The 24,198-nt window shown below is 39.9% G+C and overlaps 1 protein-coding gene across 1 annotated transcript in view; it reads right to left on the bottom strand.

Moving 5' to 3' along the window:
- The window catches only part of TRAPPC10 (trafficking protein particle complex subunit 10), a 47,754-nt gene that overhangs the window by 4,996 nt on the left and 18,560 nt on the right, over window positions 1-24,198 (bottom strand). Inside the window, exons 5-20 of the mRNA XM_082219818.1 lie at window positions 21,584-21,779; window positions 21,036-21,147; window positions 20,543-20,790; window positions 19,671-19,817; window positions 18,264-18,378; window positions 15,150-15,226; window positions 14,356-14,447; window positions 12,213-12,353; window positions 11,184-11,296; window positions 8,795-9,309; window positions 5,504-5,645; window positions 3,989-4,147; window positions 2,611-2,837; window positions 2,003-2,103; window positions 1,422-1,548; window positions 178-348 (exon numbers count right to left, since the gene is read on the bottom strand). Coding sequence (XP_082075944.1) covers window positions 178-348; window positions 1,422-1,548; window positions 2,003-2,103; window positions 2,611-2,837; window positions 3,989-4,147; window positions 5,504-5,645; window positions 8,795-9,309; window positions 11,184-11,296; window positions 12,213-12,353; window positions 14,356-14,447; window positions 15,150-15,226; window positions 18,264-18,378; window positions 19,671-19,817; window positions 20,543-20,790; window positions 21,036-21,147; window positions 21,584-21,779 — 2,683 coding nt within the window. The remainder of the gene's footprint in view (window positions 1-177; window positions 349-1,421; window positions 1,549-2,002; window positions 2,104-2,610; window positions 2,838-3,988; window positions 4,148-5,503; window positions 5,646-8,794; window positions 9,310-11,183; window positions 11,297-12,212; window positions 12,354-14,355; window positions 14,448-15,149; window positions 15,227-18,263; window positions 18,379-19,670; window positions 19,818-20,542; window positions 20,791-21,035; window positions 21,148-21,583; window positions 21,780-24,198) is intronic.

The raw sequence follows: 24,198 nt of genomic DNA, 5'->3' as shown, positions 1-24,198 counted from the left end.
CATTTTGAGATTGTGTGATAATGGCAAGCAGTAAATGAATACTGTTAAATAAATAAACATTTGAAAGCCCCACCCCCACCCCACAATCTTTTAATGTGGATTCCTTGAATCTGCCTGCTTCCACTCTGGAAAATCTCAAACCTATCTGATCTAGCTACCAGCGTGGCAAAAACTTACAAAAAAGTTTTCCAGCTGGAATTCGTAAGTGTACGGCTTCAGAGACAGTGAGTGCTCTTCAGAAGGTGCTGAACAAAAGTTCACTGAAAACTGGCATTGCAAAGATGAGGGAAGTTCTTTTGTCCACTTCAGTTCCCATACAAAGAATACTGCTTGCTTAGTGTAGATATGCTGAAAGAGAGAGTTATGAGTTTATCAACAGTCACTCTGGTGTTAGCTAACAAAGAACAGAATATACATACTTTAAAAAAATAAAAACATTTCAACAGGGGTGGACAGTGTATTTGTCAACAGCACTGCATGCAGCAACCCCTTCCCTCAAGGCTGAATAGTTTGCTCAGAACCCTGGATCCCTCACATTGGTTTTACTTAAAATAAATGTCTAGCTCTTGTGGTTAGCTATGACAGCTAACTACACACAAAGCAAAACTGTGTCTGTTTCAGCCCTCTTGGCTGATGCTGGGAGAAAGCAAACCACGAGGCTTGGCTTAGTGTTACATCCAAACCAGAGATTGTGCTTTGCTTTGCTCCCAAATCATTATGTGTGGCCAACATTTGTTCTTGGATTATTGATTGTGGATTGCTGGAACCAAGCAAACCACGATCCATGGTTCTGACATATTGCTAAGGCGCAGGCTGTGATTTGTTTTCTCCCAGCATGAGCTGGAAGGAGCAAAGAGGAGGGAAGCAGGCATAATTTGGGTTGTGAACAGCAAAACTGGGGTTTATGCTGTGAGAATTCTGTGCATGAGTCTCCCTCCACCAATATGGCTGCAACCAACTGCTATTTCGTTTTCCTCTCGCAGAACTATCTCCAGCAATTGCTATTCCACAATTTTTTGTGTGTGTAGGACTTGAAACCTGACTCCATTTTCTTTTCTCCTTTTTCTTTTGAATGGTGTTGAATATGACAAACCCCAGCTAACCAAAAAGGGAAGAGAAAGTTTCTAACTCCTTCTCCTGGCCGTGCAAGAGCAAAATACGGGAGCAAAGTAGCATGCCAGCTAGGGAGGAAGCTAGGTTTATTTATGTTTTCCTAACAGTTTAGTGTGGCAATCAAACACAGTCAATGAGTTCCAATTAGCTGAGGTTCATAATGCTTTTTCTATACACTTTTGGGGTCGGGGGGACAGATGTGAGAAACAGATGTGATGTTTGTATATTCGTAACATGTATGTATTATTGTTGAATTATCTTAATAATAAAAATTTATTTATTAAAAAACAGCAAGAAAGAAAGCCCACCTGTTCAGCTTTGGAGTTTAGAGGATCAAGACTTAAATCTGTGCAGATGCCAGAACTTTTAAGACTACTGTCAGATAACTTAAAAGAGATATCTGACATGTTCTGCACGCAAACCTGTATGTATTTCCTAAAAAAAAAAGGAAAACATATTTTTTAACATTGCAAAGAGCCTACTTTGTTATGTATTGTATTGTTAGATCTATCTATCTATCTATCTATCTATCTATCTATCTATCTGCTAAAGGCTGAAATAATAGAGAAAAAGAGCTCTACATATTCATAGCACTGTTTAATCATGCTAAAATTACATTTAAATTAAAGAAACCACTATATTCAAAGTCTAGATTATGTTTTTATGTTAGTCTCCCATTGGAAAAAGTGAAATTAAAAAATACTCTACCATATCACTATGTATTTGTACTCTCAAGTAAGCAGGTATGGCATTGATTTATGAAGCACAAAAGGAGGGAGAAAACAGGCCAGGTGATCAAAAATCCTTGCCCATTCATATTGTGGTAAACTGTAGCTGTAATAAGACATATCTTTATGATGAATTAAGAGAGAGACCTTGAGAAAGTTACCTTTTGCCTGCTGATAACAAGGAATGTTTGGCTGTAAAGGGTATACTGAATGTAAGTGCAATAATGGTGGAGTAAATTGACCATGGACAATCAATGGTTACCTGCAGGCAAGACAGAATAAAGTTATTCAGGTTATTATTGAAATTTTAATTTTTCTAATTTCAAATAGTTGCAATATTTCTTAAGAAGTGTACCCTTTATTGGGAGGGGAAATAAGAACATAAAGCAAAATCAAAGTATTTTTATACATTATTATTTTCTTGTATTTCTACAGTCACTGCACACCAGGCACATTTAATTTGCTTTAGAGCAACGTAGCAAAAACAGGAATGAAGTTACAAAGAATCACCTTCTTTTCAGGAGGTGCTGTTTTGTGTATTTCAAGAACAAAAACTGTGGTTAAAATGTTGTGTTTTGTGGTGTAGCTTTTGTTCAGAGAGGAAAATATCTTTACATTTTACAATATTTTACTGCACAGCTTTCTTTTGTGGTCCCAAAGAACACAGCATTCCTCTAATATTCTGGGAGTAATAAATCAATTTACCGTCTCAAAGGAAGTAACTACTTTAACAGGGCTATAAAGTATTACAATATTCACGCCAACTTACTTTTTGGTCAATTGTAGCCATACGATTGCAAGACATCTCCTCTTTGCTTTTTTTCTGAAGCTCTTTGCTAACCAGGTTCTCATTCTCCAGCACACTTACTGAGGTTGATGGTAAATACAAGACTTCGAGTTCAAAGGCGATCACGTGATAAGCAGGAGCCACTGGTAAGCTGATGCTTGTGATTTTCTCAGACGACTGGATCATTAGAGATGCTTCCGATGCCTTTTCTACAATTGCATAAAATATCAATTAAACTATAATTAAGAATAATCCCTTCGCTCCAAACACATGGCATTCCTCAAAATAAAGTGTGGCATTGCCTCTAAACCAACAAACCACACTGGGTTTTACAGTGTGAGGCAACTTTTGGGGACTCTCAGTAGGGATGAAGAAAAAAAGGAAACTGGACAAGCCATGGTTTATCTTATACTTATCTTATACTGTTAACACAAATCATGGCTTGATATTTGTTTGAATTAACCCACGAGGTAACTTTTTGCAGGTGTTATAACATATTCATCTAATGCCCTTTCTTTGAGACAAGCATGATCTCAAGACTTTGGCCACTGTACCAAAGTCATTATGCAACCCAGAGACTTACATGGACAGCACACAACAGTTTGTTTAATGGCTTTTCTTAAGCAGTTCTCTATAGCAGCATCCGCAACATGGTGTTTTGGACTACAAGTCCTATCATATCTAGCCATTAGGCCATGCTGGCTGAGGATGATAGGAGCTGCAGTTCAGGAACATTCAGAAGACCAAAGGTTTCCCAGTCCTGCACCACAAGAACTCCACTTGTGCAGAGTTGGATATATGCCAGAATATTTGAAGTACTTTACCTATTTGGAAGCTCTCATAACAAATTCCCTTTCTTAAACACTGATGTTTACGCCATGGAACAGAAAGCTGCTAATAAAGAAGTGCTTAGAATGGTTTTGATGCACACTTCTGAATCATGGCTATGACTGTGAACAAAAAATTAGTTAGCAGGGAGGGTGCTGAGATAGAGAAAGTTAATTTATATGGTAACCCTTGGGATAACAACTCTGCTCGGAATTGATAACAAATTAAACTGCTTCCAAATATATTTTTCCTGCCATATGTTTTTAGGCTGTTGTGCAGAGAATCAGAGAACTAAAACATCAGAAGCAGCTACTCTACATGCTACATTGTACCAGGTTTCTTGAGGCTGTGATCAACAAAAGCTTAAACCTATTATAGTAAAACAGATTTAAGAAGTAAATATAAAACTGGAGGCTAAGTTCTTACACCTACAATTACCACGCAGCTCCTATGGCATTTCTATATCCTGGCTGCAGGAAGCCTTCTTTCATCAAAATACTAATATTAGTATAATAATACTGAAACTACATACCCTTTGTGTTTGAGTAAATCACAGCTTTACTCTCTGGATGGTACAAAATTGGCATGGCATCAGCATTACTGAGCTGGAGTGCATCTCCATTCTTTATGGTATAATGGCCAGTAGTCACTGTAAATTTTACCTTCTGAGGAATCCCAGCCAAAAGGCTGTCTGGAAAAAAAATGAAGTAGTGGTGAAGAGAAACAATTAATTCTGCTGTCTCAGAACAACCACAATGGCTACATATGGATGATTAAATCTTGGTTTATACACCGATTGCTCCTGCTTTGCCCTTCCCTTTGTGCAAGCAAAGGAAATGTGTGCTAGCCATTATGTCCAAACTGAGAATCTGTGGTTGATAGCTAGCCAGAAAGCCAAAATATGAAACCATGGTTGAAACTTGGCTTCCAGATCTTGGCTTGGGTCCATGTGTCCTGTTTACATGCACAGATAGACAGATAGAGAAAATCTGCAGTGTTATAATAAAATAAAAATAATAATGTCATAATGTCCTTGCAACAAGGCCTGGGAGCCACCTTCTCTCTCTAACATTCTACAGCTGCTTGGAGCAGCTAGTAACTAAACCACAGTATGCTCAGTTGTGCTGTTTGACCCATGCATATGTTGGTTTGCAAATTGTGGACCAACCCACAAATCAGTATGCTAAACTGTGTATGGCTCTGAGGGGCAGAGGAAACAGAAACCCTCCCAGATGAAACAGGAATCCTCCAGCATCCCTCCTTTTTTGCATATTAATCATCAAAATAATTATGTGAAATGCAAACTTCACTTCCTCTAAAAGTAGGGAAAACCCTACACAGAATTTTCAAGTTGGTGGATTCAGCTGTGGAACAAGTTCCGCAGCAAGAGCCTTCACAGCTAAGGCGGTATTTCAGCATCTTCCTTGACTGAGAAGCTCTTCTAAGTAAATGAGAAGTTCAATAGTTTCCTGCATTGGAAACAGCCAAAACAAACTCCCCAAAACTGACTGAGGAAAGTCAGGCAAGACAAGGCACGCGTTCCACAATTTTTCACAACCTAGAATGTACTCAGATATTGCAACAGATATTGTAGGAAGTTACTTGGCAAGAACAGTGGCTCCAGCAGCAAAATCAATTAAAAGTTTCCCTTGGCCTCATTAAGTTAAACTATGTAATGTACATTTATTTCCAAAGCACCAGGTGCACGAATGTCTAATTACTCAAGATTTATCTAGCTGTTCTGCAAGGTTACGAGCAAACCGTTTCCAATGGCAGCTAGCTGACAAACTTTATCAAAAAGCTATCTAGGACTGCCCTTCAATAAAACTATCAAGGCAGTGCAAAAACACATTACACTTAAATTAGATAGTGTATTTCAGAATGTTAAGCATTTGTATATTTGACTCTTGTTGCAAGCTAGATACTGAGAATTTAGTCCTCCAAATTAGTTCATAAATTGCAGAACATATTTCAAACTGGAAAGTAGCTAATTTAGATACGTAGCAAGAGAAATTAACATGCATAGTTTCAAGCAAATTTTACCTACCAGTACATGGCTCCACTTTTAGCTGTGGCTCCTGAGAGTAAACATCATACTGCACTATTGGGTAAATATGAGGAAGGGCAAACTGCATTTTGCCCACTGAAATGCATAACTGCCTGAGAGTGTATGTTCCAGGATCCTTGCCCTATGAGAAAATAAAAAACAATATTCTTGAGGGATCTCAGTTTTACCAGGTGATCTGACAGAACATTTCAAATTTCTGTAAATCACCTGGAGACATATGCAGAAGCCAGAATAACAACAACAATAACAATTTGTATACAGGAAAAAATATCATTAACATCTTTTCAACACCAGGTAAAGACTTTACTTTTGCTATTATGCTCTGCTGGGCCTTAAACAGGTCTGCTTTGAGTTAGTTATGATACATGGATTTTCTTGGGCATATGTGTGTTGCTTTTCAAACTGTATCAAAATTCTCATTGGTTACTGTTATCTCTGTACTTAATTCTTTTATTTATTTATTTTTTAAAATGTGGTTTTTTTATACTGCGAGTACCTTGAGTCCCCTGGAGACTATTTTCACTAGGAAATATTGAATAAATGGTAATTACTATATTCTTAATATAAACACATATTCATGCAAAGCAGGCTACATTGCAATAATAAAAGTTTAGGGCTGCATAGTTGTATGAGAATGTGGCTGTTGGTATATCCAGATTTTGTATGTATAGAACGGCAAGTGTCCGAATAGCTTGAGGTGTGTTGTTATTAAGTTAATGTCTCCCTTACACTTATAATTGACTGCACCACACATGGACTCTTGCATAATAAACACACAGTCTTAAAATAGCAGGCTGAAAATCAAACTGGGGTATGTGTGAGAGAAAGAAACCATGTAACTTCAAGGTTATTCAACTGTAGTTTTATTTTTCTACTGGCACCCATTTATACAAAATGGGAGAGGGTTGATTATTTAATAACTTCAAAAATATTGAAGTGTGGTTTATTTAAGGATGCTGGGTAAGCAGTCTGCTTTGTGGCACAAATTCATATATGTATTTTATTTTATTTTACATCAAAGGTGACATAACTTCTAAAGCAACAATTGTTCTCAGCTTCGCTGTTAAGCGATGTTTGCTTGTGGTATTTTCAGAACGTCAGCCAACATTTGTGTTTACGGTTGCTGTAGAGCACTCTACAGAAATACCACTTAAAATGTGTTCATGAACTTTGTGGTAATATATTAATACAGAACTCATTTATTTGCAATTCCTGTCTGCAGCCAGAAGGTGGCTAGCCTGTAATTGAATGGTACTGCTGTTCAAATTACTGAAAGGTGTACCACTTGACCTACTACTGCCAAAGGCTATATACATTTTGTCCTTTGGCCAAAAACTTTGGCTTGCTAGCACTGGCCTCTGATATGCGCAGTACATTTAGTCAATCTCGCTTGCAGAGAAGTTCTGAAACAGAAGAAGGGAACAACAAAGACCTGCACTTTGCGCTCCACAATGCTTGAAGAAAGGTTTCTGATACATCATGGACATTGCTTGAGGATAGCGGAGCAGAGATTTCAGCTAATTGCACTCTTTCAAAATGAAGTTGCGTGAACTCACAATAAAGCTAAAGAAGCACAATGCTTAAGCATTTCAAACCAGTCTAGTCTATTATGGGAGGCATCTACCCACTTTTAATCCAACTCCAATTGCTTTGCCATTGTTGCCTACTCTGCTTTGAGCATGAACGGCAGTGGCTTCAGGGCAACCAAGTATACTCTACTACACTGGCTGGGGAAAGCACATGTAGGCCATACATAGCCTAGTCCTATTTTAGACAAATTGGCTAATATACAGCAAGTGACTGACAAAAAGTGAGCGATCCACTACTCTTTCCTACTAAAAAGCATGTACCTATGAAATTCAAGACCCTGCAGTAATGAAACATTTGAACAGGCCCCTGATATTATTAATTTATTAAAATATTTGCACACCACTATGTCATTTAAAAATATATATCAAAGTGGTTTACAGCACTGAAACAAAACTGTGTAATAAAAACCACACAAAACAGTTAAAAACAGACATCAGTTAACCATTGTGGAAGGATGTATTCATAACCGCCTGCAGTCCTGGTGGGACAGAACAATTTTCAGCAGGTCTTTCAAAGATGGCACAGAAGGTGCCTGCTGAATCTCTATCAGCAGAATATTCCACAGGGCTAGGCTCATGACACTAAAGACTTGAATTCTTGTTGCAGTCTAATGAGCCTCACCAACTTGAGGAATGGCCAACATTCCTACAGATGATCTCAGTGATGGAGCTGGGATATAAAGGTTCAGGTGATCCCTGGACCTAACTTGTTCTGGGCTTTGTAAATTATGATGACAACTTTGAACCAGGCTCAGTAGCAGATGGGCAGCCAGTGCAATGGTTTTAACAACCATGTAACATTTTCTTGACCAGAAGCTCCCATCAGAAGTTGGGCTACTGCATTCTACACCAACTGGAACTTCTGAACCAGACCCAAGGCCAGTCATCACATGGTGCACATTACAGTATCCAGCCTTGAGGTCAGCAATGCATGGACTACAGTGGTCAGGCTATCTCTGTACAGTACAGTGGTACCTTGGGTTACATATGCTTCAGGTTACACACGCTTCAGGTTACAGACTCCGCTAACCCAGAAATATTACCTCAGGTTAATAACTTGGCTTCAGGATGAGAACAGAAATCGTGTGGCAGTAGCGCAGCAGCAGCAGGAGGCCCCATTAGCTAAAGTGGTGCTTCAGGTTAAGAACAATTTCAGGTTAAGAACAGATCTCCAGAAAGAATTAAGTTCTTAACCCGAGGTACCACTGTATTGACCGTAGCTGGCAAACCGGACAAAGCTGAAGTGCAGGGTTTTTTGTGCTATTAAAAGTGTTAAAGGTACAAACTATTGTATGATCAAGAGACCGCTTATCACTTTAAACATCTTGCAAATTAATTCTCAGCAAGCTTGACTAAAACCATTTTCTGCACACTGTTTTGACAATGAGCACGGTAGATTGAATGTTAATTCCAGCTAAGCAGCTCAAAGTTTTTAAACTTTAGAGAAGTGACAAGAACTGAAAATAATGTGTTAAAAGATATTTGGCTCAGAGTAATCCTGATTTTCTACAGATACATGTCACAGAACCAGCCAGACATCCTGGCACAGCTAGAAGCCTTTCTTCTAAATAAGTCAAGGCCAGCCAGGCGCGAGAGGGCCTAAAAGCAAGAAGGAGCAGAGTGGCAAATTTCAGGCAAGGGAGCAATACCAGGTTACCGCTTGCCTTCCGTAAGAACATACCTGGGTTCTGAAAGTTATGTTATTGACCCCTGGTTCCAGTATTAAGTTGCTACATTTTAAAACGTGGGCACCATCCTCCAGAGTTAGCCCCGTGGGTATTTCCAGAGAAGAGCTGCTCTCCTGCCTTCGCAACAGCATGTGCACATTTTTGCAGATGATGCCTGTTGTGTTCAAGGAATTATCCGAGGGGCTCCTTTCATACATCTCATACAACTCCAACATCGGCAAGCTACTTCTTGATAGAGAGAGACCTACAACCTCATTTGGAAAGCTGATAATACCATTGGAAGTCTTGTGTTTTGTGAGCCACTCAGCTGTCTTCCGGTAGCTATTTTTTTCAATGCTGAAATGGATATTAATAGCAATCTGATCCACTTTCACCGCGATGGGCATCTGATTTGCCAACGTCAGTTCAATAGAGAGTGTTCCACCCACATGGACCACCGCATTAGGAGGGTCAAAATGCAGATTCTTCAGCTGTGCAAAGGAATGCATGGACAGAATAACTTTCTGATCTGCAAACAAACATAAAATAAGATACATGTGAAACTCTATTGACCATATGAGTGTAATAAAAGCAAAGATACCATTCAGCTAATACCTAGTAACTCTTAAGGAAGAGCATGAACTCTTGGTTTGTGAATCACAGCACAACTTTAGGGGCACAGATTCATAAGCCTCAACATATCTCCAGACTCAGAGTGGAAACATTTCTGGAGGTTCTGCAAACATGGAATAATAGCATTGCAGACTTGGAAGGGAACCCCAAGAATCACCTATTCCAACCCCCTGCAATGCAGGGATAATACAAGTCTTTGGGCTCATCAAAAGTACTCTTTTAATTCCAGCTGCAGTATATATATTGTGTTGTAACACACTAAGTTATACTCAGAATAAATACACTGAAATTAATAGACCTAAGTTGGCCATGTCCATGAATTTCAATTGGTCTACTCTGACTATCACTAATGCTGGATACAGCTCATCACTTTTGCTTAATTGTGTCAAAAAGACCAAATTTCGCAACCTAAACACATTTGGCTGATACAGTGGTGCCCCGCAAGACGAACACCTCGTGAGACGAAAAACTCGCAAGACGAAAGGTTTTTTCGTTTTCGAGTTGCTTCGCAAGACGAATTTCCCTATGGGCTTGCTTCGCACCCCGGACCTCTTTTGAAGCAAGGGGCGGTGGGGAGATCGCTTCTCCCCGTTGCCAGCCCTGCAATCTCCGGGGACAGAGGGGAAGGCGCGCGCGCGCCTTCCCCTCTGTCCCCGGACCCCTTTTGAACCAAGGGGCGGCAACGGGGAGAAGCGATTCTCCCCGCTGCCCCTTCCCTTGCTTTAAAACAGGTCCCCTCTGTCCCCGGACGGTCTCCATAGGAACACATTGATTGATTTTCAATGTATTCCTATGGGAAACCGTGCTTCGCAAGACGAAAAACTCGCAAGAAGAAAAAACTTGCGGAACGAATTAATTTCGTCTTGCGAGGCACCACTGTATATTCTGCATAATATGCTATCTATATGCTTTGCATAATTTATTCTAATTGGCCTAATCCTGGGGAGAGACAAATAACTATGTAGAGTACTATGTAAACCCCATCCCCGAAGTACTAGAAATCTAATTCAGCCACCCTCTCAGCTTCATTTTTAACACACTTTCAAGTACATCTTCCCTACCATATGGGCTAGAAACTTGTGCAATAAAAATGAAAGCTGAGATTTTCAGGAAACTAAACTCTGCCACCTAATTCTGCAAATGTTACGAGCTCTGTATAATCACACAATACCTAAAGCCACAGCATCCTTTTAGTAAATTTCTGAAGCTATTAACTGAACAAAATAGTAGGCAGAAGAGGGCAGAAGCATGTAATAAAATCAAGGAACTAAAAAAAAATAAAAATGGAATCACATATACAAAATTATTCCTTCAAAAAGGAGAAAGTTGAAATCTTACAAGATGATGAAACTAATCTTGCTTTAAAAGCCATTCAAAACCAAAAGCTACTGGCTCAGGTGTGGTGAATCTTTCTCAGACTGAGGGCCACATTCCCTTCAGGGCAATACTCTGGGTAGTGCCCATGGTGGGTAAAGACAGAGGCAAAAGAGCACAGAGCAACAAATATAATTTGTACAATAGGCTAGTTTTATACTTTCACACACCATGCTAGCCTCCGGCAAGGCAAGGCAAGGGGCACCATCACAGATCGAATACATATTCCAGCCAAGGAAAAACAAAACCTCAAGGAGGATCCAAGTTAGGTCTGGTGATCTGGGCAGAGTCCTGACACCCAGATAAAAGAGGCCTAAGGTTCCCCACTCTGCCCTAACTTCTTAAGAAAGATAGCCTAGCTGAAGTTTCACAAGAAGTGTCTCTTGAAAGTCTTACCTTCACCTTCTGAGGGCTGTTTGGCAAAATTTAGTATTTCTTGGCAATAGTGTTTGCGCTCTTCTTCTGTTAAGTGATCATCAGCAGCTAAAAGACTGCTTGTTTGAAGATAGCTGGCATGAAGTTAAGGAAGTGTGGAGAAAGGAGTATACATACACACACAAATAATATGCCACCTTGATGCAACGACAAATATTTCATTCATTTTAAAGTTTTTTTAAAAAAATAAATCACATAATCTCCGTACCTAATTCTACATTTAAAAACAAACCTGCTTAGTAATTATTTAATAGTAGTAATTATATCAACGATGAAATCACATCCCCTCTGCCAACTGGAACTCAGGAGTGTTTACTTAAAACTGGGAGGCTCATAAGGATTCCTCAAACTGTGAGGGAACTGTGACCAGTTTGGCTGCCCTTTCCTGAACTCTACAATATCCTTCTTGACTTAAGGTGAAGCAACCAGAATTATTCCTAACATGGAATTTGTATTTTTAGCCACTGGTACACACTGGGTCAACACTTTCTCCAAGCTACCAACCACGATCCCAAGTTCTCTTCCCTGGTGAGTCACTGCCAGTTCTGATCCTATTAGCATATATGTGACATTAGCGGTGTAATTTAACATAGCGCTAAGTGGGTTATGTGCAAGCAGAACAAAGATTGCTCACGCAATAGGATTTCCTCCCCTCTAAACCTTATGGAAGTTCACCTAACTCTCCAGAGCAGATTTAGGGAGTGGAGGGAGAGAAGACTGGCTGCGTCAGTGGACCACTTCCAAGGTAGTTACTATCAAGTAGTATATAAGTATTAAGAAATAAATAATAAATAAAAGCAATGCCAGGACCTTTATGGCGGTTATGTGCAAAGCCCAGCAGCTCCAACAGCTAACCTCTGATGAAAAATTGAAACATTGATTATTGGTGCAATCTTTGGGTGACAGTACTGTGCACCTTCTGCTGTACTACCCACCCTCCCCAACAAAGCACAGAGGTACCTAAGACATACCCTTCGCTTTGAAGGATACTTTTCCACTTGTCCCAGGTGTTTCTGGCATTCTGCTAGCTGCTTCCGTGTATGCGTAATAAGCAATGCCCATCCCTCCGCAAGGTAGGTTTTCAATGCTCCTTGAAGGTAGACTTCAGCCTTTTGAGGACTCTTCTTCTTCCTTGGGGAAATGTCACAGACAGGGAGAGGGAAAGCAGTTTACAATATTTTTTTTAATGGAAACCTTTCATCCGCTACAAACATGAACTATAGATTAGGTACTAATCACTGTACTTTTTTCGGCACCTGCTGAAAACATTCTTGCTTAGACAAGCCTACCCAGATGCTTAGAAAGCCAATGTGATTTTAATCAATTTTAGTATTTAAACTTTTATATGTTTTAAAGTATGGCTGTGAATTTTTCTCGATTTTATTTTATCTTTTTGCAAACAGCATTGATTATTTTTTTTTACAATCAAGAGGCATGTAAATTTTATGCTGTAATAATGATAAATATATAGTAATAAAATAACTAATACCCTATTCAATATGCTTAGCATTCATTGTACTGGAATGGATTGTTAGAATACCTTGAAAGCTTTTAAGCTCATAGAGTCCTTGATAATATTAAGCTGTGTGCATATCTTGATAGAACTACAGAGCATTTACCCTTTCCTTGTCTTAGATTCCATATCACTGTACACACACATAAAGGAATGGTGGTTAGGGATCTAATTATTAGGATAGCTAATACATTTTTGAGCACATATTTTTGATGTTGCAGCATAGAGAAGCTAACTGGTTAACCTAGCCATTTTTTTGTTGTTGTTTCCAATTATTTTTCAGAACATGTGCCTAAAACGTCTCTTAATTTCTAAGTGCATTATTTATTATTTATTTTATTAAATATATTTTCAGCCTGCTCTTTATCCGAAGATCTCAGAGTGATTTATATCTCCATTAAAACCACAGTCAATAAAGCAAGCAGATAAAAGTCCATAAAATCAACATCAAACCCCAGAGATGGTTCTCATTGTAGAGAATGACTAAAATCACTGAAAGGCTCAGGCAAACAGGAAATGTTTTCACTTGGCACAAAAAGGGTCAGTGCCAATCACACTTGAGGGGGAAGGCATTCCACCATCCAGGAACCACCAATGATGAGGCCGAATCATCTATCACCACATAATACATCTCTCCTAATAGTGAGACTCTGAGGTGGGCCTCCCCTCCAGATCAAAGAGCCTGGGCAAGCTGGTAACAGGAGAAGCAATCCTTCACATACTTGGATCCCAAGTCATTTATGACTTTAAATTCAGCCTGGAAAAATATAGCCAGCCACTGAAGATCTTTTTGGGTTGGTTTTAATGCGATTCCCCAAGGCTATCCCAGACAATACTCTTCTGGCAGCTGCATTCTGGCACTAATTGGAGTTTCTGGATCATCTGCATAGGCAGCCCCATGTAAACTGTGTTACAGTAGTTCAGATAGTAGGTTAGCTGAGCAGGAGTCACTGCAGTTGAGTTACCTCTATGTGGAAACAGATGTAGCTGGCAAGATAGATGGAGTGGGAAAGGGTACTTCAAAACACATAATCCATCTCTGTTTCCTGTGACAGTGTTGAATCAAAGAATACTTCCAACTATATACCTGCTCCTTCAAAGGGAATGCAACCCTATCCAAATCAGGGAACCTATCTAGTGCCTGCCCACACAGCTTCTGTCTTCAAGATGGAGTCTTACTATAGCGGCCTGCATCCAGCCTGCTGCTGCTGCTGCTGTTTATTGCCCACCCTTCCCCCTACAGTCTCCAGACACCAGCCCAATACCTTCCAGTCTCACCTTATTCCAGCAAGAAGTACTGCTGGATTTGTCAACAGCCTACACTGCTGACACCTTGCTTCCCTGATGTCCTCACCCAGCAGCTTCATATAGATACAGAAGAGCATGAGGGCAAAATGGAACCCTACAGGACCCCACAGCAGGCATGCCAAGTGGGACCTGTACATAGGAGTGTAATAACTGTAACAACGTTTCAGAGACAATCCAGGAGGACACCACGATTAAGGGTATGAAAAGCTGAGAAATCAAGGAGAATCAACAAGGATGCACTGCCACAGTCCCTCTCCCTTTCAGATTAAAAGTTTTGTTCCTTAAAAGGAAACCATTGAAAGTTTTCCTTACATATAAAATTCTGCCAGATCCTTTCCAACAAGCTTTGCTGAGCGAGATCTTCCAATGTTTTTGTACATTTCAATAGTGGCATGGGAAAGATCCTACATAAAAGAAAAGAAAAGACAAGGGGCTTTAGGACAAGCTATCTTACAAAAGTTCTTTGTTCCAAAACTTTATGTTTAATATATTCAGAAGCATATATCCTATGGATTGAGCACAAAGATCTTTTCCAAAGTTCCTTTGGTTTGTTTTTGTTTTTGCACTGTTGTAAGTTGTTGATTACTTATTGAAACTTTAGAAGAAATCTGGCAAATATTTTAAAAAGCTAATTACACCTACAAGAATTCCACCATTGTATTTATATACTGACTTTATAGTCACTCAGCATCAAAATATGCAGGGCAAGAGACTATGTAAAAAGCTATATAAACAAACATTTAACCAGCCTCCATATATTCAAATATGTTATGCTCGTTATCTTCATCAGCTATGTATTTTTGAAAGTCTATCCATTTGTTCTCTATAGGTTTGGACACCTATTGAGATATCACCATTAAACTCACCACGAAGGTTCCCAAGGTGGGATAGTGGTTTTGGGTACTGTCTGCCATTTTGAATCAAGACTTCAAAGATTCCTCCCGACACTGATTATGATTCTATACTATTTCTTAAACTAGTACACCCCTAGGAATAGTATTCTGCTGCAAATATTGACTGAAGACTACACCCAATATATTATACAATCAATAATATTTTGTCCTCTTATTTAGAGTCTACATGCAGAATATATATGGCATACTTACTAAGTAGTGATTTTCAAAAGCTTCTACAGATGATAAGGCCTCTTTCAGTTTCTTATAAGGAGATTGTGCTGTATTGGCTTCAAAAATAAAATAGGGCAGATGTAAGACTTCCATTTTCAAAAGGCAACTAAAATTAATACAGGAAAACACTACACTGCATTTTATCCTGTGTTATATTTAAAAGAACCAAGATATTAATATTAGGAGTCTGGGGTTTTCTATCTATGATTCAAGCTCAAATGTGGGCTTTGATTTGCTCTTATTTCAGCACATCTAGCTGATATATCAAATATTCTGTCAGTGCAAAAAATTAGTTCAGTTGGTTAGAGCTTGGTGCTGAGAACACCAAGATTGCAAGTTCAATCCCTATATGGGATAGCTCCCTATTTCTGCATTGCAGGGGGTTGGACATGTGGGAAAATGATTGCTTGTACATGAGAGCATGAGCAAAGTTCTTATTATTGCAGGGTGATTTCATAGCTAGAAGCATCCTTGGAGCATGAACAGCGCGTGAATAGCTCGTGCTGTCCCAAATGATTGGTCAACTAGCATGGCCTGATGCTCTCATGGTCTAGTGCGATGGCCCTTATCTGCTGGCTGAGAACAAATTGCTTTGCTTGTATTTTGTATCTTTCTGACTTCACACAATAAAGGCTGTGCTGCAGTAGCTCTAGGAGAGCCAGAAGAGCCAGAGCAGCCATATTTCTTCAACCCATCATGGTGTGAGACTGATTTCTTCAGATGTTGAGATGGCACTCGACACAGGGCTACGTTATGTCTTGCGAACTGCTTTGTCCCTCCTACCCTTACCCTCCGCCCTTACTGTGTTCACTGATGGTACCAAATCCAGAGGGGTGGTGGTGTGGGAAGAGGAGGGGAATGGAAAAGTTTGTATACTACTGAGCAGTCCTCAGCACAACGTGCTGAATTGGCAGCTGTAATTTTGGCATTTCAGCAATTTGCTAATATCCCTTTCAATCTCATTGTGGATTCTCAGTATGTATATAATCTTTTGAATGTCTTACCATTGTCTTATATCACTCCTGCTATTGATCAAAATTTGTTTACATTGTTTTCCACTTTGCAGAACTTGGTACAAGCTAGAACTTGTCAGTTTTATGTAGCCTATCTCAGATCTCACACTGGCCACCCTGGGTATTTGGCAGAAGGTAATGCCCAGGCAGACCATGCTTTGAAGAATGGTATTTTTTCATTGTTTTCAGACCCATTTGAAAGTCATTCTGTATTTCATCAAAATGCTAAAGTTCTGGCGAAATCTTTTTCGTTGCCCATTTCTCAAGCTTGAGACATTGGGCTTCTTCTGGATTGTGGTTTTTACATGCCAATAATCGAACCACGAAATATCACGCAGGTTGCTCGGAAACAGCCATTGGACTAATTTACCATTCTCATCCTTATTGGCATCACTTGGATTTTACCCCCCAGATTTTTTTCCCTCCTCCCTCAGGAGTCCTGCCTTATGATGTGTTCCCCTGAGCATGTACAGAGGGCTGTCTTGGAACTATTGTGGACTCTTGGCAAGGGAGGGGGTGAGGGGATTTCAGTGTGTTCCAGTTGTTTCATTTTTGTGCTTTGGCATGGTTCCCGGACAGAAAGCAAGTTGCAATATGGTTCTTTAGCAAGGTCTGCAAAGACAATGGGCTCTGTTCTCGACCTTGTTGCAATCTTTTTAGTTACAGCAAGCGGAATATGCTTGGCTATTGCCTTTTAGCTGCTGAGAAAAATGATTTTGAAAAGCTTTAAAAAGCTTTGAGCTTTTTTTTTGGTGGTGGTATTCTAGCATTCCAGTAAATGCTTTATATAAGATTAGCAATAATATGAAGGATAATCGCATAAGTTTATTCCCTGTGTTTTTATAGTGCCTTATAGTTTTCGTTTTAATCATAATAGCAAAAAGATTTTAGGTCATTATCCATATTGTAATTGGACATATGAGTATGTTAATGGATCTTCTTGTTTTCTTAATGTTACAACTATGAGTGATAGGCCAAAAGTTTTAGTTAATAATGTCACAACCTACATGACTTATGAATAACAGGCTGCATGTAGAGATTTTTATGTTTGGTTCAACTGGATGAGAAAGAGCAGTAAATCTACATGTTTGCTTCAATCTGATTTATGGTTTTACTCTGTGGCACAAAAGCCTACAAAGAATCCCCTTTGCCTTTTCTGGAACCTACACTCTAGAAATAGTGATACCCCTGATATATAAAATAGATAAGCTCCCAGAGGTTCGTTTGCGTAACAGAAGGGAAGTACAATCACCTATTTCTCATTATACAGGAACAGCCATCTCTAGATCCCTTTTTCCCTCTTTAGGTGTAGGGATGAATTACCGTGATTTGCATAGATTGGCAAATTCGACTGAAGCCTTGTTTAATTTTATTATCTTGGCTTTAAAAATGATTAACACAGAAATGTCAGAAATAAGAGAAGTTGTTTTATAAACTTTTTATGCTTTAAATGTAATCTTTGCTTCTATTCACGCGCTGTTCATGCTCCAAGGATGCTTCTAGCTATGAAATCACCCTGCAATAATAAGAACTTTGCTCATGCTCTCATGTACAAGCAATCATTTTCCCACATGGACTAGATGATCCTCAGGGTCCCTTCCAACTCTACAATAGTATTGTTTATGTTAACAGGAACACAGTTCTACTCCTTATTTTCAAAGGAAATGGTGATCTTTTAAATTTTCACTGTACAGCAAGACTAAAAGTGTCATTTAAAAAACAAGCAGCAGCTACACACAGTTATCCGAAGAGATATATTAGTACATCAAAGACATAACGAGAAACTCAAATTACCAGCATCATTATGTTATTTGACTACAGAGTTACAAACTTCCTGTCCACCACTCCAGTAAGTATAGCATAAAAGAATTTCAGTGGTATTCAAAAATGGTCCAGCTACATGCATTGTGGAGAAGATTAATTCCTTTTCAGTATGAACATTTCAGTAACAAACTGCTCTGAACATGGATAACTTTGGCAAATACTGACGCAAACAATAGTTGTCCATCAAAAGCATGACTGACATCAAGAGAACTTACTGGGCCTTCACATAGTTTCATAAAACATTTTCTGTAAATACCTGTTTCAGGGCGTTCAGCTCCAAGTCCCGCTAGAAGATCAACTGTTCGATTAAGATCTTCTGAGTTGGGCCCATTTTCTGACACAAGTCCACATAGGTAACCCAGGGACTTCAACTGCAGAAATATAAAGTTCTGTCATTGTACTCCATGACAAGAGAAATATGAAAACACTGGCTACATTTTTAACTCCCAAGTCACACAAAGAGTCTTGCAGCACCTCACAAATTTATTTTGACAATCATGACACCTCAATAACTGCTAAGTTTCTGTCTTTCCAGCGAATAACATCTATATTTCCAGAAAATAAATGTGAGCGACTGATAAGAGTGGTATACCAGATGAAAGAAACCGTCCTAAACCTGACAGATGCATTTCAAACAATGTTATAAGTCACATGTATGCATCGCCGCCCCAACACATCCAAAATCTTACAGGGCATCTGCAACAGAACTACCTTACTTAGTTAGTCTATTAGCTCTGCATTCTTTCCGAAACAGTAACCAACCAAATGCTTCACAGTATTTGTATGATCTGCATAATCATGTAAAATCCCATTCCCCTGTTTGCAACCGGTCATATACCAACATGGAGTTTATCACATGAAGGATCCAACTGCATCGTGTACATATAGGTCCTACACACATTGGACTGCAGACATGTACAGTGGTGCCTCGCAAGACGAAATTAATCCGTTCCGCGAGTCTCTTCATCTAGCGGTTTTTTCGTCTTGCGAAGCAACCCTATTAGCGGCTTAGCGGATTAACGCTATTAGCGGTTTAGCGGCTATTAAAGGATTAGCGAATTAGCGGCTAAAAGGCTATTAGCGGCTTAGAAAAAGGGGGGGAAAGCGGAAAAAAATCGGAACACTTGCAAGACGTTTTCGTCTTGCAAAGAAAAGCCCATAGGGAAAATCGTCTTGCGAAGCAGCTCAAAAACGGAAAACCCTTTCGTCTAGCAGGTTTTCCGTCTTGCGAGGCATGCGTCTTGCGGGGCACCACTGTACACCCCTATGCAAATACAATTGTCCAGTGTACGATGTGGAGAATAGACTGCAATGCTGAACAGGTGGGCTAATCCCCTCACCCAATGTACCCATGAAAAACTACATTTGTATGCACATGCCAGGGTCTTTGGGGGCGGGGGGGGGGAGAGATTGTCAGCTAGACTGATGCAAGAAGTACAAAAGTTCATTATCTGGGAATGTAGCTAGCCAAATGTATCCTGGTACAGTGTTTGGTTAAGAAGAAAAATGAGTGCACTGCCCTTACAAACATTTGTCTGATCCGTTAGAAGCAGAACTTCAGTATCATATTGGTTTATCTCTCATTAAATAAAAGTTGTACTGATTGTGACTATGAAACTTTTCCACTGACAGTTTGGCAACATGCATCACTCCCTTTGTTTACCTTTTCAGTGGCGTAACTCCATAAGCCGACTGTGTGGGAGACATTGGCATCAATCTGAGACCGATCACAGCAACCTTCTATCCTCTGCAAAACCTCCAAGCAGCTCAAGAAGACCCAACAGTCCAAAGCGCCAGGAGGAACAGAGACCTAAAGATAAGAACAACAAAGACACCGTTCAGACGCAACGTATATTCTTATAAGGCAAAAAATATATAGATTAGTACTAATGGCTTTTAAGGCGGGTGCGTGCAATACAAAGCTAGGTCTTGAGGACAATCTATCATCTCCTGCCAGACACCACAAACTTCCACACAAACTAGCTAATCGCTTTCCAAAGGAGGCTCAGGTTCTTGCCACCCTAAACGACCCTTAAGCTCAGGGTTGGGAAGACTTCAGGTTTGCGGGATTTACTTTGGGTTTGTCTTTTTATTAGAACCCCAAGACCCAACAAAAAGAAGTCAGGTGCAAAATAGTGTCAGGAGGGAATGTAAAACTATGAACAGACACCTAGCTGGGATCAGGAATTTGTTTTTAGTAACAGAATTGAGCTCACAATCCTTTCACACACAAAAACTACTCCTGGTTCCCACCTCCACCAACATTTCTCATCATAATAGACTTTAAATTTAAATAATAATAATAATAATAATAATAATAATAATAAATATCTTTTGGTTGCAGCTATTGTTAAACAACCAGGAGTGTGAATCCTTGCTGACATACTTCAAATCACCCAGAAATCTACCCGCAGACCCCAATCTCTCTTTTGCCCACCCTTGTTTTTGGTTACCCTATAATCCAGAGCAAAACAAGGAGCTAGGGAGGGAATTTAAGCATTAAATCACTTGACGGATTAATTTACAAAAACTTACTTCAAGGAGCTTTAGCTCTTGCACACAGTTGTGGAGAAGTTCTAGCGCTCGCTGAGATACCTCCCACGGTCTCTGGAGAAAGATCAGCAATGTGCACTGGCGAGAAAAGAGGTAACTGCGCAGGTCTAACAGAGTGGCTTCCTGGTTCTGAATCAGTTCTCTTTTCTCCATGTCTATTGGCTTACGAAGAACCAGCCCGTTCCAGCTTCGCACCGGTTGGCAGAAAAAAGTCAGCCAGTTTGCGCCATCTATGCAAAACACACACAGTGAGAGGTAACGACACCTGGCACATTGAAGCAATGTGAATTAAGCTACACACATCCGTATTAAAGTTTTCTGTTGAATACACTTTTTATTACGGGGAAATAAAAAGTTTACACAATCAAGTGGATTATTTGTCACCCTTGGATTGCTCGAATTTAATTTTGCAAAGCAAAAGTCATCAGATCTCTTCAAGGAAATGCTCAATTACACTTCTGATTTAACTACTTACCACCAGCTCCAAAGTTGACAACATACTGGGAGAACAGGGCATCCAGCTCATCATATTGCACAAGGGCATCCTCAAATTGCTGCAGCATTTCAAAGACAAAGGCCAATTCTTCCTTTTAATATATAAAGAAAAATATATGTTAATAGTTAGGGTGCAACAAAATGGAAGCAACAAAACTGTAGCAACAAAAAATGTACAGTACTTAGTATCTCCCCCGCCCCCCGCCCCGGCAAAAATAACCGAAGACTACTCTTAGGAAATCAAGGTCCAATTTTTAAGAAAAGTCTTCACTCTTGAAAATGTGTTAATCTTGGTGGTACAAAGTGAGTACTGGTTTGTATCTTTAGATCCCTTTCCTATAAACTCTGCGCAAGATAACTAAATTGACTCATGCAAGAAAAATGAAGCACTGAAACAAAAACTTTTGCTTGTGATTTTAGCTCTACGCAGTTTAAAGGAAACAGTTTAATGCAAACACATTGTTTGATGCAAGCAGTACAAGACTAGTTTTAAAAAGGTTTATTTTTCCATAGACTGCTTTACTATACCTGGACCATAAAATATTCACAAAAACTCCATCCTGGCTCCGTCCTCTTCTCCCTCAAAGTTCTCATGTCATCCTCAAATTTGCCAAGGTTTTTGGTAAAAGACATGAGAAGCAGGGTCCTGAGTTTTGTCAAGAAGGCATTCCAGGACTCCTGAGAGCGGGAAGAGTCTTTCAAGGGGTCAGATAGCACTACACACCTGTAAGGAGGAAACAATCATAAAATCGTATAATCATACGAGTTGGAAGGGACCCCGAGGATCATCTAGTCCAACCCCCTGCAAGACAGGAATATGCAGCTGTCGTTTATGGGGGATCGAACCTGCGAACTTGGTGTTATCAGCACCATGCTCAAACCAACTGAGCTAGTTTAATTAATATTTTGGTCAAGAATGGACAAATCAAATGGGATACTAGACTTGCTAGGAGGTTACTTTCTTTTTAGCAAGAATAACAGGAAAAGGGTTTTATCACTTCACACCACCAGAGTCTCAAGGTGTTTTAAAATAATACAAAAAAAATCAATAAAACAAAACAAATGTAAAAGATTAAAAAGTGCTCCTCCTAAGACAAAGTGGAGGGGCCAACAAACGACACCCCATCTGTAGGGGAGAACCACCCAGTTTCAAGGTTTCAGTGTTGAAGGTTTTCACAAGCAAAAACCCAAGACAGATCACTTGCACTGAGGTGTTATAAAGTAAGGAAGTAAAGAAAAAGGACACAGAGCGCTTAGAAGAGGTTTGGTCAAAAGGAACTCCTCAGAGGTACCTAAATAATATTCGCATGCGGCATGGTGTGTGTGTATATGTGTGTGTACACAACCTCTGTCCTCCTTCCAAAAATATCCCGATATTAGTAAAATAGGCCAGCCTGTTATCCAGGGTATCCAACTTTCCATTCTGATTAAGCCAATAAGAGAGCAGGCAGCAAAGGAGCAGTGCCGCCTAAGGACACAACTTTAGCAATGGAGAGTGGAAATACGAGCTGCTTTGGTGCATCATTATTTCCTATCTAACTGCAAAAGTGTGAGGAGAAAGACAAGGCTGAGAAAATGGCGAGACCCAAGCAAACCTGGCCTCTATTGGCAGCTCAAAAGGGGCCCTGTTAATATTAGCAATCCCACCCTGACCTGCATAGTAGCATTAGGACAAAAATAAATTTGAACAGTGCTGTATTGACATGCCCCATGGTGCAAGGATGTTCACTTGAACAACAGGACTTACCCTCCCACCTTCCCATGCACCATCCCTAAACCTGCTCTGGAGGGTTGGGAGAGTGCCAGAACAGGAATCATTGCACTGGCCGAATGTTCTCCTTAGCACTATATTGGATTCCACACCCTGCTTCCCACCAAAAGGCAGAACCCTCTTGAGTGGACATTTCTTGCTGGCCCTGCTTTCTTCCAGAGGAGGAATCACAGAATTCAAGTCTAACGCCCTGCAATGCAGCAATCTTTTGCCCCATGCGGGGCTCAAACCCATGACCCTGAGGTTCTTTAAGAGTCTCATGCTCTGCCAGCTGAGCTAGACTTAAATCTTTGCCACTTTGCTCTGTTCCTGGCTGAACAAGAATGTGAATTTTCATTTGGAAAGTTTTATGAAAGTGGTCAAACTGGAAGAAAGCCAATAGACTTATTTTTTGTTTCAAAATATTCTGAAATGTTTTCTTTCACCAGCCTATTTTGCAACACTCACCAGTTACAAAACCCTGTGGTTTCCTCCTATCAAATGATTTCTAAGCATGGACTCCATGGAACTTCAACTTTGTGACCAATGACTTACAACCTAAGAAACTATGTGATTTGTTAGAGAGTAACAACAAGAGCTATTTCCACTGCAGGTTAAGTGTATGTTTTAAAGGTAAGGTAAAGGGACCCCTGACCATTAGATCCAGTTGCGGACGACTCTGTGCTTGCGGCGCTCATCTCGCTCTATAGGCCAAGGGAGCCGGTGTTTGTCCGCAGACAGCTTCCAGGTCATGTGGCCAGCATAACTGTATGTTTTATCCAAGTGCTAACTGGTCTGAGTTTTAAAGACAGGCTGGAGTACAAATGTACATATATAAATATAAAAGTGAGCGGCCTCTGCCTTATTTCCACCAATTCCCCACTTCCTCTTGTCCTACATGTCAGGCCTTTCCTGAGTGCCCTCTCAGGGAGCACTGGGGCTGCAGTAGAATAGTAGAAGCCATTTTGGCATATAAACATCATAGGGATGAATGGATGAAGGAAGGAACAAACAAACAAACAACCAACAGTGCAGGGAACTGTTTTGAGCGTTCTTGTGCAACTGCAGCACTGAATAATGCCTAGTATGGAATCCTCTCAACTAATGTGGTATGTCCAGGTTTCTAATAAGCCCTTGTATACATATTCACACACTATATCATTCTATAGCATGTGTTCCAAGTTACAAGATAAGTACAAACTAAAGGACTACTTCACATGTATTAGAATCATTCTTAAAATAAGCAAGCAATTTTAAATCAGAGGTGTGGAACCTGTGGAGAGCCCGTTGCTTGATTACAATTTCAATCATCCCCAGCCACTTACTGAGGCTGACAGGAGTTGGAGCCCATGAATACCTGAATAAGTATCGGATCCCTTGTAGAACAAGGTTA

This window comes from Podarcis vaucheri (assembly GCF_965113315.1).
Source record: "Podarcis vaucheri genome assembly, chromosome: 4".
Lineage (NCBI taxonomy): Eukaryota > Metazoa > Chordata > Lepidosauria > Squamata > Lacertidae > Podarcis > Podarcis vaucheri.
This window is presented reverse-complemented; position numbering and strand designations above follow the sequence as displayed.